General features: G+C 32.8%; 2 protein-coding genes across 2 annotated transcripts in view; one reads left to right on the top strand and one right to left on the bottom strand.

Annotated features, from left to right (window-relative positions):
- LOC106326666 (11-beta-hydroxysteroid dehydrogenase-like 6) overlaps nt 1–2902 on the bottom strand; it is a 3512-nt gene extending 610 nt beyond the window's left edge. The window contains exons 1-7 of the mRNA XM_013764580.1: nt 2720–2902; nt 2478–2634; nt 1669–1725; nt 1308–1393; nt 1095–1226; nt 834–998; nt 458–540 (exon numbers count right to left, since the gene is read on the bottom strand). Coding sequence (XP_013620034.1) covers nt 458–540; nt 834–998; nt 1095–1226; nt 1308–1393; nt 1669–1725; nt 2478–2634; nt 2720–2902 — 863 coding nt within the window. The remainder of the gene's footprint in view (nt 1–457; nt 541–833; nt 999–1094; nt 1227–1307; nt 1394–1668; nt 1726–2477; nt 2635–2719) is intronic.
- A 2316-nt stretch (nt 2903–5218) lies between these two features.
- On the top strand, nt 5219–6895 carry LOC106326149. The gene is made up of 3 exons (XM_013764169.1): nt 5219–5938; nt 6278–6342; nt 6468–6895. Exons 1-3 carry the CDS (start codon nt 5347–5349, stop codon nt 6615–6617), a joined length of 807 nt encoding a protein of 268 aa, XP_013619623.1. The 5' UTR covers nt 5219–5346; the 3' UTR covers nt 6618–6895.
- Nucleotides 6896–12354: the final 5459 nt, after the last annotated feature.

Raw genomic sequence — 12354 nt, 5'->3', positions numbered from 1 at the left:
GATCCAAATGAGGTCGATCGATCCAAGAACGATAATAATTTGAAGAAGACATGTTTTTTTCAATCAAATTCGTGTGTAAATATAGTATGTGAGAGGATGAAGAAATGGAGTGAATGAAGAGGTTGGGGGGTGCGGGTATTTATAGATGAAATGCTGCCGACAGTACCGAGGAAATTCCGACGGAATACCGACGGCAACGGCTCTTTCCTCGGAATTTCCTCGAAATTTTTAAAATCCCCAACGGCTCTCCAACGGCTATAATATATCCTCGGATATTCGTCGGTGTTTTCCGAGGAATATGCCTTCCTCAGTATTTCATCGGTATATTCCGAGGAAATTCCGAGGAAACACAAATTTGGGTTTCCTCGGAATTTCCTCGGAAATTCGTCGGAATATTCCGAGGATCTCATTTTCCGTCAGAATGTCCATCAGAATTACGATGTTTTCTTGTAGTGACCCATCTCCTCTGCACACGCTCCTTAGTATCGCTTTAGCGCACCTCTCTGCTGATTCCACTGGCAATAAGCTTATGTGTACCTGCTTCATATGATATAACAATGTCAACGTTGAAACTAAACTCCATCGTTTAATTTATATTTTCTAGTTATTCTTCATGCATGTATAGGAAATATCTATATATATTTGAAAGAGTAGATGAACAAAACTCTTGGGCAAATATTTTTTAAAAAACAAAAATATAAAATTGCGGGTATACCTGGAATGATAAGTTCTCATACATTTTTGGTTCATCCTACTATTTTCCATACTGAGTTTGACTTTTATATTATTTACAACTATGAAAGTAGATCATAAATTAAGCCAGAAATGCTTACATCTCTGAGCTCTTTGTCCACTATGAATTGTCCGTTCTTTGTCATGAACTTGCCTTGGGTCATTTCTGAGTCAACAACCCCAGGTGCTACTATGGTAACCCCGACCTTTGATCCAAACTCAATTCTTAGAGTTTCGTAAAACGCGATCACAGCAGCTTTACTCGCCTGAATCCATCAAGAGAAAATCAAGGATATCAGATGAGTGTTTAAGATCAAAAGGTTAAACAAGTACGAAAAGGCAAATGGATAGAAAAGTGTTACACAATAAAAGCTCAATCTGGGTGAAGCAATGCATCCACATCCAGAAGCAATCACCACAATCTTTCCTCTAGACTTCTTTAAGTACGAAGAAGCAAAGAAGGTGCAATACACAGATCCCCAAAAGTTTTTGTCCTGTGGGAAAAAAAATACAATTACACAGATTAGTAGAAAACATATTTTCTTTACAGAGATCTTTGGTCTGAGTAAATTTACCATAGCTGGCATAGCCATGGAAAGATCGTCGATGTCTTCAAACAAATAGAGTGGAGCAACTCCTGCATTTGTAACTAGATGATCCACTGCCAAAAAAAAAAGAAATAAAAATCCACAATCAGTACTACAGATTTTTATATTTGTAGTATATATGAATAATAGATTTTAAAATTTCCGAATTACAACTTGTTAAATGTTTTTATGTAAAGTTTAAACAAAATCTCAAAAACAAATAGTATATTTATTTTAATTGGTTTGGCGTTTATATTGTACTCAAATTATTTATAAAGTACTAGCTCTGGATTATTTATAGTAAAACGCAAACAAACCATCTAGAATATAATCAGGACTATTGACATACATCGGCCAAAATGAAGAACCGCAGCTTGGATAAAACGTTCGCAGTCGTGGAGAGGTTCTTAGCAAAAAAGATTTTTTTTTTTAATTAATTTTGTAAAGTTAAGGATTTTCAATTTTTTGGGTGTCCATAGGTGAACTCCAAAGTGGGGTTTTTAGGAATAAACTAATATTATTTAATTTATGAAAAAAAAAATATGTTTATTGAAAAAAATATAAATAATTATGATTGTTGGTTACCAAATTTTGCAAATATATTCTCAACCAAGACGGAAGACGAAAGCACCAAATCCAAAATCTAATTTGAAAACCTAATTTGAAAACGAACCCTGTATCGATTTGAAAACCTAATCTAATCGAAAACAAACACAAACGAAGACGAAAGCCCCAAATCCCAAATCGTCTTTGAACCCTGACGAAAACCCTAATTTCAAATCGATGCCCAATTCAATTTGTTAATCAAAACCGAACACAAAATTGACAGGAAAACAACATCGAACAAGTAGCAATCCATAAATCGACGGCTAAACAACTCGGAGAATCGATTTTCGTATTGATTTACCTAAGAACAAAAACGATCCCGAGTCGCCAAATAATCGTCGTCGGTGGTTTTTTTTAATTCTCCCGCGTCGAATGACTCTTTTTTCACTAAACGAAACTAGGGGAAATGCACGACTATTTCCACTTGCCACGTACTTTAGAGCTCACCCCTTAAAATTGTTAATTAAGAGGTACCTCTAACCATCCCACTTAATTATATTACTTATTAAATCAAAAACTGATACGAGGTTTGCTTATAAACCCCTTGTAAACCAGCGATGGAAATGATCTTAGAAACATCGGCGACCATGGGGATGACTTCAGGGGACCCATAGTGCTCAACGAGAGCCGCCACGTGGAAGAGAGGTTCGTCTCTTATATCAACAAGTGCTAAGTACGCACCTTTCTTCCCGTACTCATATGCTAAAGCCTATACAATACACTATCACATCCACATCCACATCTATTTAATCTTGATTAATCATCAAACATTAAATATTGGTTCCTAAACTTGCCTCGCCTATGCCAGAAGCTGCGCCGGTGATTAGAACCACTTTTCCGGCGACATTTTCCCGTAAAACATTCCGCCAGATGGAGACGGCGGACTTCAGTCTCTGGTAAATTGGGTAGAAGACAAAAAGTCCGTACAAGGCTAAAGGAGGAAACACGAAGTTGATGATCCTGTTGATTGAATCCATGCATGGAGCACTCTGCTTCACTATTGGTTTTTCTTTGTTCTCTCCGCCTTCTATGTTTTTTTTTGGTTAGTCTATTTTAAGGCAAGCTCTAGTGGCAATGTGGCAAACCAACAAGCTGAGGTGCCAACATGTGTTTCTGCAGTCTATTTGAGAAGCATAACATTTTGTTACAACAAAATGTTATTGCAAAACAAAATCCAAAATCATCTTCTTTTTTTGCCAACTCTACCTACGGGCTTCGAGTACAAGAGGGTAAAACTCATTCCAATGAAGAGAATGATAAAAGTCCAGGGGATGATATAAGAATAAATATACAAAATATATATGTTTCTACAAAATATATAAATGAAAACACGTTATGTATATAGTAACAGAAAAAGGCAAAGAGAATACATACAGATGAAATAATATAGTCATGGGTTTTATAACTAGTAAATATTTTGTAAAACTTTTATCATCAAACGAGCAAGATCATCATACTAACAAAGAAAAAAATGGATGACTACACAATAATTCTGGATCATTAGAGTTTTTTTTATCAAAAGATTATGTAAACGTTGTAAAAAAATGTAAACAGTTTCTTTTATTACTTATTTAGTTGAAAACAATGAAACTTCCTACGAATTTTCACATCATACAAAACAACCAATGTATGTACTGCGTACTAATACAACCAATGCGCTCATAGTACAAAACTTTTTTCTCTCACCAGAAAAACCAAAGCGAAGTCTTGCAGATGGGCTGGTGAGCATATAGGGCGGGTGATCACTTAGGGATCCCACGATGGGGGATCGGTATTTGACCCCTTGAGCGTGCGGTAGATCCTAGAGTTCTAGGTTGTTTGGAGTCATAATTATATGTGTGGAGATGACTGAGTTCATTACATTATTTTGATTGTATTGAAATGTTGATTGTTAGTGGTTAGTCAATACTCGTTTCACATTGAGAAATATAGAGGTTCATGCGGGGTGGCCGGTCTAGAACTGGTTCGATGAGTAACCCATTATTCATGTCCTCCCTTTCATTTCTCCTGTGCGAAGTAGAAGTCACGGAAATAGTTGGGAGTGGTGGATTTGTATAGAAGGAAATGCATCGGGATCTTTGGAACCAGTAACAGAACACGGGAAATGTCAGTTGTTTAGACATGTGTCCTTAACCCCGTTTTGTAACCCTGGATTAATGTTGAGGCGGCGGGTGTTACAGGGTGTATGTTGCATACATTACTATTTCAGTTCTGATTATTTTGGAAGGTAAAATGAGAGAAAATTGTATACCATATTACCATAAATATTTTTTTGCCAAAATTACCATAAATATTATCAAACCTGATTTACTGATGAGTTATTCTTAGGTTCACCAACCAATAGAAAATTGTTATTTTAAATCTAGTATTTTTTAATTAAAGAAACCAAATAACTTGGCAAATTATATTATTTTTTCAAAATAAAATTTAAAAATAAATAAAAATAATATATAAAAAGCGAATTCAAAAAAAAAATGTTGTCAACAAAACCCTAAACTCTAATACTAAACCCTAAACTCAAATCCTAAACCCTAAATCCTTGGGTAAACCCTAAACCCTTGGAAAAACACTAAACATGTTGTCAACAAAACACTAAACCCTAAACTCTAATCCTAAACCCTAAACCCTTGGGAAAACCTTAAACCCTTGGGTAAACCCTAAACCATTGGGTAAACCCTAAACCCTTAGGTAAACCCTAAACCCTTGGAAAAACACTAAACATTTGGATAAATTCTAAATTATAAATCTTAAACACTAAACTCTAAATCTTAAAAGTAAATATTTTTTTTTAAATAATCTTTTTTTAGAACTATTGTTATTTTTATTTATTTAATTTTTAATTTTTTATTTTAAAAGCATAATATAATTTGGCAAGTTATTTTGTTTCCTTAATTAAAAGATACTAGATCTAAAATAAAAACTTTCTATTGGTTGGTGAAGGTTCACCCTAGGGGTGAACCCAAGAAAAAGTTTTTACTGATTGCTCAGTTTCATAAGTAAAGGCAAAGAAGATTCTTCTAAAACAAAAGATAAAGATACGTTGAAGCCAATATAGTAAGTTAGTCATCACAGTTATCTGCAAATTCAGGAGAGGCTGCTAACTGTGAGTCAAAAGTGACAACAAGAATGCATATGCACTTAGATAAGAACCAACTATGCATTTGCCTAAATAAATAACTAATTACCAAATTTAGCAAATAAATTGCAACTACCGATCAACCCCAGCACACAATCTCAACCCTTTAATAATCTCGCCGGCTTCTCTAATTCCTAAATATTATCTTCCGGCACGTCCTCCCAATCAATTGGCTCTCTTCTTTTTCCCTTATTGTTTGTCTAGATTCGTCCTCTGCCACCAACCCGCCGCCGTAGATCTCTTTGGTGGCGGCGATTACACCATATATTTGTTAGTTTTATTGTTATGGGCTGCGGTGGCTCAAGGCTAGGAGGTGCGGCAGCGGCGAGAGCAGAAGAGGGCGGCGTTGTTCCACTTCCCGCGGGAATACGTCCGCTTCTCCGGCGAAGATTAGAGGAGATGAAGAAACGGAGCCATGCAAGCGTCTTAAAAGGAAACCAGACGTTGTCCAAGAAGGAGCTTCTAAGGCACGGCTCCTCTGAGGTTGACGACGGAGAAGAGATGGAGGAGAAACACGACAGCTTGAAGTTGTCGGCTAAGGTTGCTCCTGTGCCTGATCATCACGTGGAAGAGAAGAAAGAGGTTATTTATGAAAATATTTCGTCGAGAGATGGTATTAAAGAAGTGAAGAAACAAGATGAAGACAATCATCATCATGATTTCGTTGATGATGTAGCCATGAATGTTAACAAAGAGGGAGATAATGGTTCTAACCATAATGAGCATGACAAGGTCATCAATGATAAGAAGGAAGAAGATGATTGTGTTGATCATGATGAAGGGAGGATGAGCAACTTTGATGAGAGGATGATATGCCCTGGATCTCCAAGCTTTAGGGTTTATTGCATCGATGTTACTTCTGATGATGATGAAGAAGGTAAATCTTACGTTCTTAATTAATGCTATTTCAAGTATTCGTACCAAATAAAAATATAAAGAAGAAGAAATTTTTACTCTTCAATTTCATATATGTGGATTAACTATGGATGCATGCACGCACGTTACACGAATATATATGATTGCTAGGAGTATATTTCTATTTGGAATGCTATTTTTTCATAACTGTATGGATATTACCTAGATTGTCTCAGATATGTTTAGTTTGCTCTATGTTGCAAAACTGTATGGATATTACGTACTTTCTTGTCTTATATACGTTTAGTTTTCTATGGTTCAAAACCGATTTATTGAAACAAATTATCCTTTTCTTTTACAGAAAAAGATGCTGAAGACACGAGAAAGTCGATGGAATCCGAAAGCGTCATCATAGAATCAAAAGAGGTAAGAATTTCTCTTTATAACAATTTAATTAATGCTATTGGATATAAAAAGTCAATCATATATCTATCTTCATCATTCTTTTTAACTATGGATGTTTGCATTCGAATGACTACTATACACAATAGGATGAAAGCATCGTCAAAAAGGAGAAAAGAGAAAGAAAAGCAAAGAGATTCGGAATAGCATTGCCAAGGAAGTATTTGGCTAATGTGACTGCCGGATGCATGGGCAACCACACTCATGCTCGTCTGGTGCAAGACAAATCGAGCCAGTGATCTAAATATGTTTGACATCTTTGAATTGATTTGTTCAGGGAAGAACGGTGGGTTGTACGTACGGACGAAGCATAATCGAAAGACACTCAAAAGACACCCCATCATGTAATCTGTTAATTAGACCTTTGATTTGTTTTCAGGGACTCTTGTTTCAGAATTAGTACAATCTCTTCTTCATCTTTGCTTTCTCTGAGAATAAGTTAGTGTTTGACGAATTTTACTTCTTTTTCACGTGGACAAATGTAAGTAATTGAACTTGTGCAATAAAAAAATGTTGTTTTGAAATAAAAAAATTTTTTTTTTTTTTTTTTTTTTTTTTTTTTTTTTTGTCAGCTAAAATGTTGTCTATTTGTTAAACTATATTTGTTGTGGGATTAGAGTGTTGAAAATTATTGTTCAACACCAACCAGTGGAAATATAACTAAAGATGTAGGAATTTGGATAAAAGAAAGGAAGATAACAGAGAATATGAAAAGATGTAACTGATATTATAAATGAGAATTCACTTGAGTGAAATATTTTTTCTTTTTAATAATAAGGTGATTATATGAAAGAAAGCCACTTCCAACAAAACATCAGTTATGACCACTTTAATTAAAAAAAACACAGATCAAATTTAAGCAAGGAAGATGCGAATGAAATGTTGGTTTCGTTTTCCGCATTCCGCTACTAGTTACTTTTGTAATCGCTGTCTCAAATTGAAAACTTGGTATAATATTTAACATTTTACCAAAATAAATATAAAATAAATATGTAGTAGCTTAAGCAATAACAAAAATAAATATGTAGTAGCTTAAGCAATAACAAAAATAAATATGTAATAGCTTAAGCAATAACAAATTCAGTGAACACAATACAACTCCAACCTATAGGAGAAAAAAATAGTAACTAAACGTTTAAAAGAACACATGACATATGGCTACAGTTTCTTCGTTAAGCATAATAATTTGTATGACAATGGCATTTACCTGTATGTTATAACTTATAACAATAATAAAAAAGCGCTACCATAATTTTTTTTACCAAATTGGAAGTAAAAAACTAATAGTCCCATAGTCGAGCTTGGCAACATACAAAACCGGATAAACAACATAAGAGCAGACATGACCTAAAACAAAAACAAACAAATGAAAATAACTTACCGCCTAAATCAAAACGGAACACTCTTCTCTTTCAATCCATCCTAACTATCATATTATAAATTTAGTCAAGTGCAACGATTCTAAAACCCAATGTTTTTAAAATCGGATTGGCAACCAAACCGGAAAAGTTTTTGGGTATGGTTTATTATGGCCCAACCGGGTTTAATAATTTAGTTAAGATTAATTTTATAACTAATATTATACATATGAATATATTATTTCGTGAATAAGTATATAAATCCAATTAAAGATATCAACCAAAACATCTCATAATTTTAAAGTTAAGTAAGACACTTTCCATTGTTTACTACAATCCAAAAAGAATCAAAAATACAAAAGTACATAAAACGATAATCCAAATTATCTTCTGATATCAATTAGAATACAAAATAAAAGTGGAAAAAGAACCAGTAAGTTGTACTGTAGATTTGAATTCGACTGACCCATAACTGTAACTTGTTGAGACTTTGTATAATTAAAAACTTAAATAAGTATAACGGTGGAAATTTATAAAAATCTCCGAAAAATTCTTTGAAAACCATATATCTAAAAGATTTTACCTATTTAGATAAAACGAAAAAATAGTTTATGATATAAAATTAAAAGTAATTGTCTAACTGAAATTCAAAATTTACATTTAGTAATCGAACCTGGTTTGAAACTGGTTTGAAACTGGTTCAACAATGGTTCTCTGGTTTTGTTTTTTTTTCGGTTTGATTTCCCTTGGGTTTTACCATCAACCAAACCTAACTATATCTTTGATTCACGGTTGAACCCGATTCGACCATCGATCCGGTCTAGTTTTAAGAACACTTCTAAAACCCAATCTCCTTACATTCTATATAATAAGTTATTCCGCGAAATTAATGATTGACACAAAATATAAACAAACCAATCACTAGAAGATAAAAGTAAATAGAATTCAAATAATTAAGGAATCAAACTTTTCTCCCCGAAGCTCTGAAAACCCCTAATATATAGAAAAGAAAAAAAATTCAACACCAAAACTCTCGAGAACACCAAACCATTTTACTAGAAAACTGATAAAACTGATATTTGTGGAAGTACAATGGTTCAGTGGTCAAGGTTTAAAATTTTCTATACCAGGTATGCGGTTTAATATCCAGAAGATGTAATTTCTTGCAGATTATAAGATGAAAAAGGTTAACGGAAGTTTCAAAGGGCTGCATGAAAAACCGTTTGTTGTGTTCGTGTGCTCCGAAGAGAGCATGTCCATCATGGATATTGTACATGCATAACCATATGTTTATCTGAGTGTTACGGGAAGAGTTTCGTCGTGAAATTGTATGGGAAGGTATTTATCAATATCACATATGTTGCGGATAGTTTATTATCATTTTGTATCATCAATCAAGATTATATAATGATGTATCCCGTGTTTAAAAAAAATATATTTATTTGGTAATCTATTTTATTTTTAAACTAGTCTAGGGATTAGTTGAACTAGCCACGGGCATTCGGTTCTCGATTCGGTTCCGGTTCTGTTCTTTCGATTCTTTGGTTCTTCGGTTCTAAAGGTTAGGATCCGTTCGAGTATTTAGAAAGTTCATTTCGGTTACGGTTTAGTTAATTTGGTTTACGGTTCGGTTTGGTTCCAGTTTTTTGGTTAATTTTGGGTTAAAAAGTGAAAAAATGAGTTTTTATTAAGTATCAAACTTTTAGATAATAACTCGGATAATTCAGATAATTTAAATATTTTGAATAAAAAGTATTCAAGTAATTCTATTTTTTGAGTATTTCGACATGAATAATATTTTAAAAATTATTTAGTTATTTTAAAACTAAATATAGTTAATATTTATAAATATACAAACTATATTATAGAAATTAGGGTACTCATTCGGTTTTCGGTTTGGTTCAAGTTTTTCGGGTTTTGAGATATAAAATCCACTAGTATAATTGATATGATCCAAATCCGAACCTAACCTTTTTTCAATTTGGTTTGGTTCTTCGTTTCTGGATAAATGTGCCATGGTTAAATTGAACTTTAAAAATAAAATAGAGCTTGACCGCCGCACATGTGCGGGTATTTATTTTAGGATAAATATATAGACATTTAACACAAAATTTTAATAGTTGCATTTGTACTACTTTAGTTTATTGTTGAGGCCATATATTGCATTATTGGATCATGTTATATTTGTCTATAATTAGATATGTGTGGGATGATTTATGTTATTATAAAAATGATTACATCTATGTAAAAATATCAGTGTTTTGAAAACGGACCAAACTGTCCGATCAGACCGAGATTTGCTTTTCTAGCCGGTTCCGGCTTGTGTTAAAAATCAGATCTGAGCTATACCAGCAAATCTGGTCAGAAACCGATCAAGCCCGCTAAAATCGGTGATCCGGTATTCTCAAATTTAAGTTAAAAATGAAAAATTTGCAAAATTTAAAAAGATTTCATAAAAATCATATTATTTTAATATGTATCTAAATAAATTAGTTTTCATCATATTTTTATATTATTTTGAATTTTTTTTTTCATTTTTAGATTTTAACAATTATATAAAATTTTATCAAATTCTAATAGTTATATATATATATATAGTTACTTAATTTAAAATTATATTAAAATTTAAAACTCGGTTAAATCGATTGGACCAGTCCTACCATTGACCCAACTATGGTGCCGATTCAAAACATTGATAAATATATTATGCTGGGTTAAATTTATATTAAAAAAATTTCCTTGTATGATTTAAATATATTATTAATATAATACTATTAATATATTTTTTGTCATCAATATAATACTATTAATATATTATGCTGTTTTGAGACAAATTTTAAATCAGTTCAATACATGATTGGCTTACAAATTTAATATCGTATTCAATAGATAGATAAGGGGAGATTGTAACCTTAAAATATTTAATAACTAGGGTCGGCCCGCCCTTCGGACGGGATATAAAATATAACAAATTTTTGAATGGGTATAGTTTGTGTTATATTAAAGTTTATATATTAGTTAGGTTTTTACAGGTTTTAGTAAATTTCATAGAAAATTTAATAACTATGTTGCCATTAATCCGAGATTTGTATAACTATAAAATAAGAGTTGTGTGTGCATGAAATGTAAAAACTGAAAAGAGAGTGCAGAGTATCAAAATAATAGTGATGGTAGTTTTGGGAACGATGTTTGTTGACGAAACATCAAAGTCGTACGGGTGCCGCTTGCTTTCACTGCAAGTAATAAGAGATTTCAAGTAATAAGTTTGATATAGTTGCATTATATAAAGTGTAGTTATAACCTTAGTTGTTCGAACATCCTTGAAGATTCCCTTGTAGACGATATTAGTAACTCCATCTTCACCGTCCATATCGGAAGTTTCGTCTAATATTTTAAGACCAGATGGGGTTGTTACTCGAGACATAGCAACATACAACTGTCCGTGAGTGAAAACAGGGTGAGGGAGATATAAAGCAACTTGTTTCAGGCTTTGGTCTTGGCTCTTGTTGATTGTCATGGCGTAGCACAATCTGATCGGGAATTGTCATTGACGGAAAGTGAAGGGATGGATGGTGTGGTGGGAATGAGCTGGATCCTAGGGATCAAAACTTCTTCCCCAATATCTGTCCCAGTCATGATTTTAGCTTTAACAATTCTGTTTCCTAGGAAGGTGACCACCATTCTCGTACCATTGCATAAACTTTTATCATGATTAAGATTACGCAGCAGCATCATTGGAGCTCCAACTTTCAAGCACAATCTGTGGTTGGGCAGTCCCGAAAATTCTAGAGAATTTAGGTACTCAGGCGGGTAGTGGTTGGTCCAATCATCATCTGATGAGCTTCCAACTCAATGGTATCAGAACTTAAATATTCCATAGCCTCAATGGGACCCTGGAGATTCACCTCTTGTACTGTTCAGGACAGCCCTTTCTTTTAGGTATTCTGTATCTTGATAGTTCTGGAGGAAGTTGAGATATGCAGCATCCGCCAATGCCTCGTGTGGTTTTATAGAGCTAGATATTAAGAAATATGTGGAGTTAGCTTGATAATTTTTATACTTAATTTCTATATGGATGACTTCTATTTTTCTTATGTATGAAAAGATAGTTTCTATATTAATCATATTTAATTATCTTCGAAAATTAAAATGTAAAACCAAAAAGTAAAAAAATAATATATATCATATATTTTTAGAATTAAAATATAAACCCTTATATCAATCCTTATATCATATATATTTAGAACTAAAATATAAAACTAAATATTCTTAAATTTCTCGATGAAAATATTATTGACCTTTATTATTTTTGTTACAGCTTTTACAAAAATGTTTTTTATTATTTTTAGAAAACCTACTTTTCTTACAATATAAAATTCATAAAAATGTTATTATGTTACTTGGTTCTTAATATTTGTTATATTTTGACTTTCAAAGTAAGTACATGTTGTTGACAAAAAAAAAGTAAGTACATGTTATTTCATTAATATGTGCATTTTTGTGTGGTATATAAGTGCTTATATTTTTATTTATAACAGTTTAGTAGTGTAAAACTCTTTATTTCTTTGACGGAAGAACGATGGACCTAATTAGTTCTTTGTTCGGTGTGGCCCTATTA

The sequence above is a fragment of the Brassica oleracea genome, chromosome C2, assembly GCF_000695525.1.
Source record: "Brassica oleracea var. oleracea cultivar TO1000 chromosome C2, BOL, whole genome shotgun sequence".
Classification (NCBI taxonomy): Eukaryota; Viridiplantae; Streptophyta; class Magnoliopsida; order Brassicales; family Brassicaceae; genus Brassica; species Brassica oleracea.
This window is presented reverse-complemented; position numbering and strand designations above follow the sequence as displayed.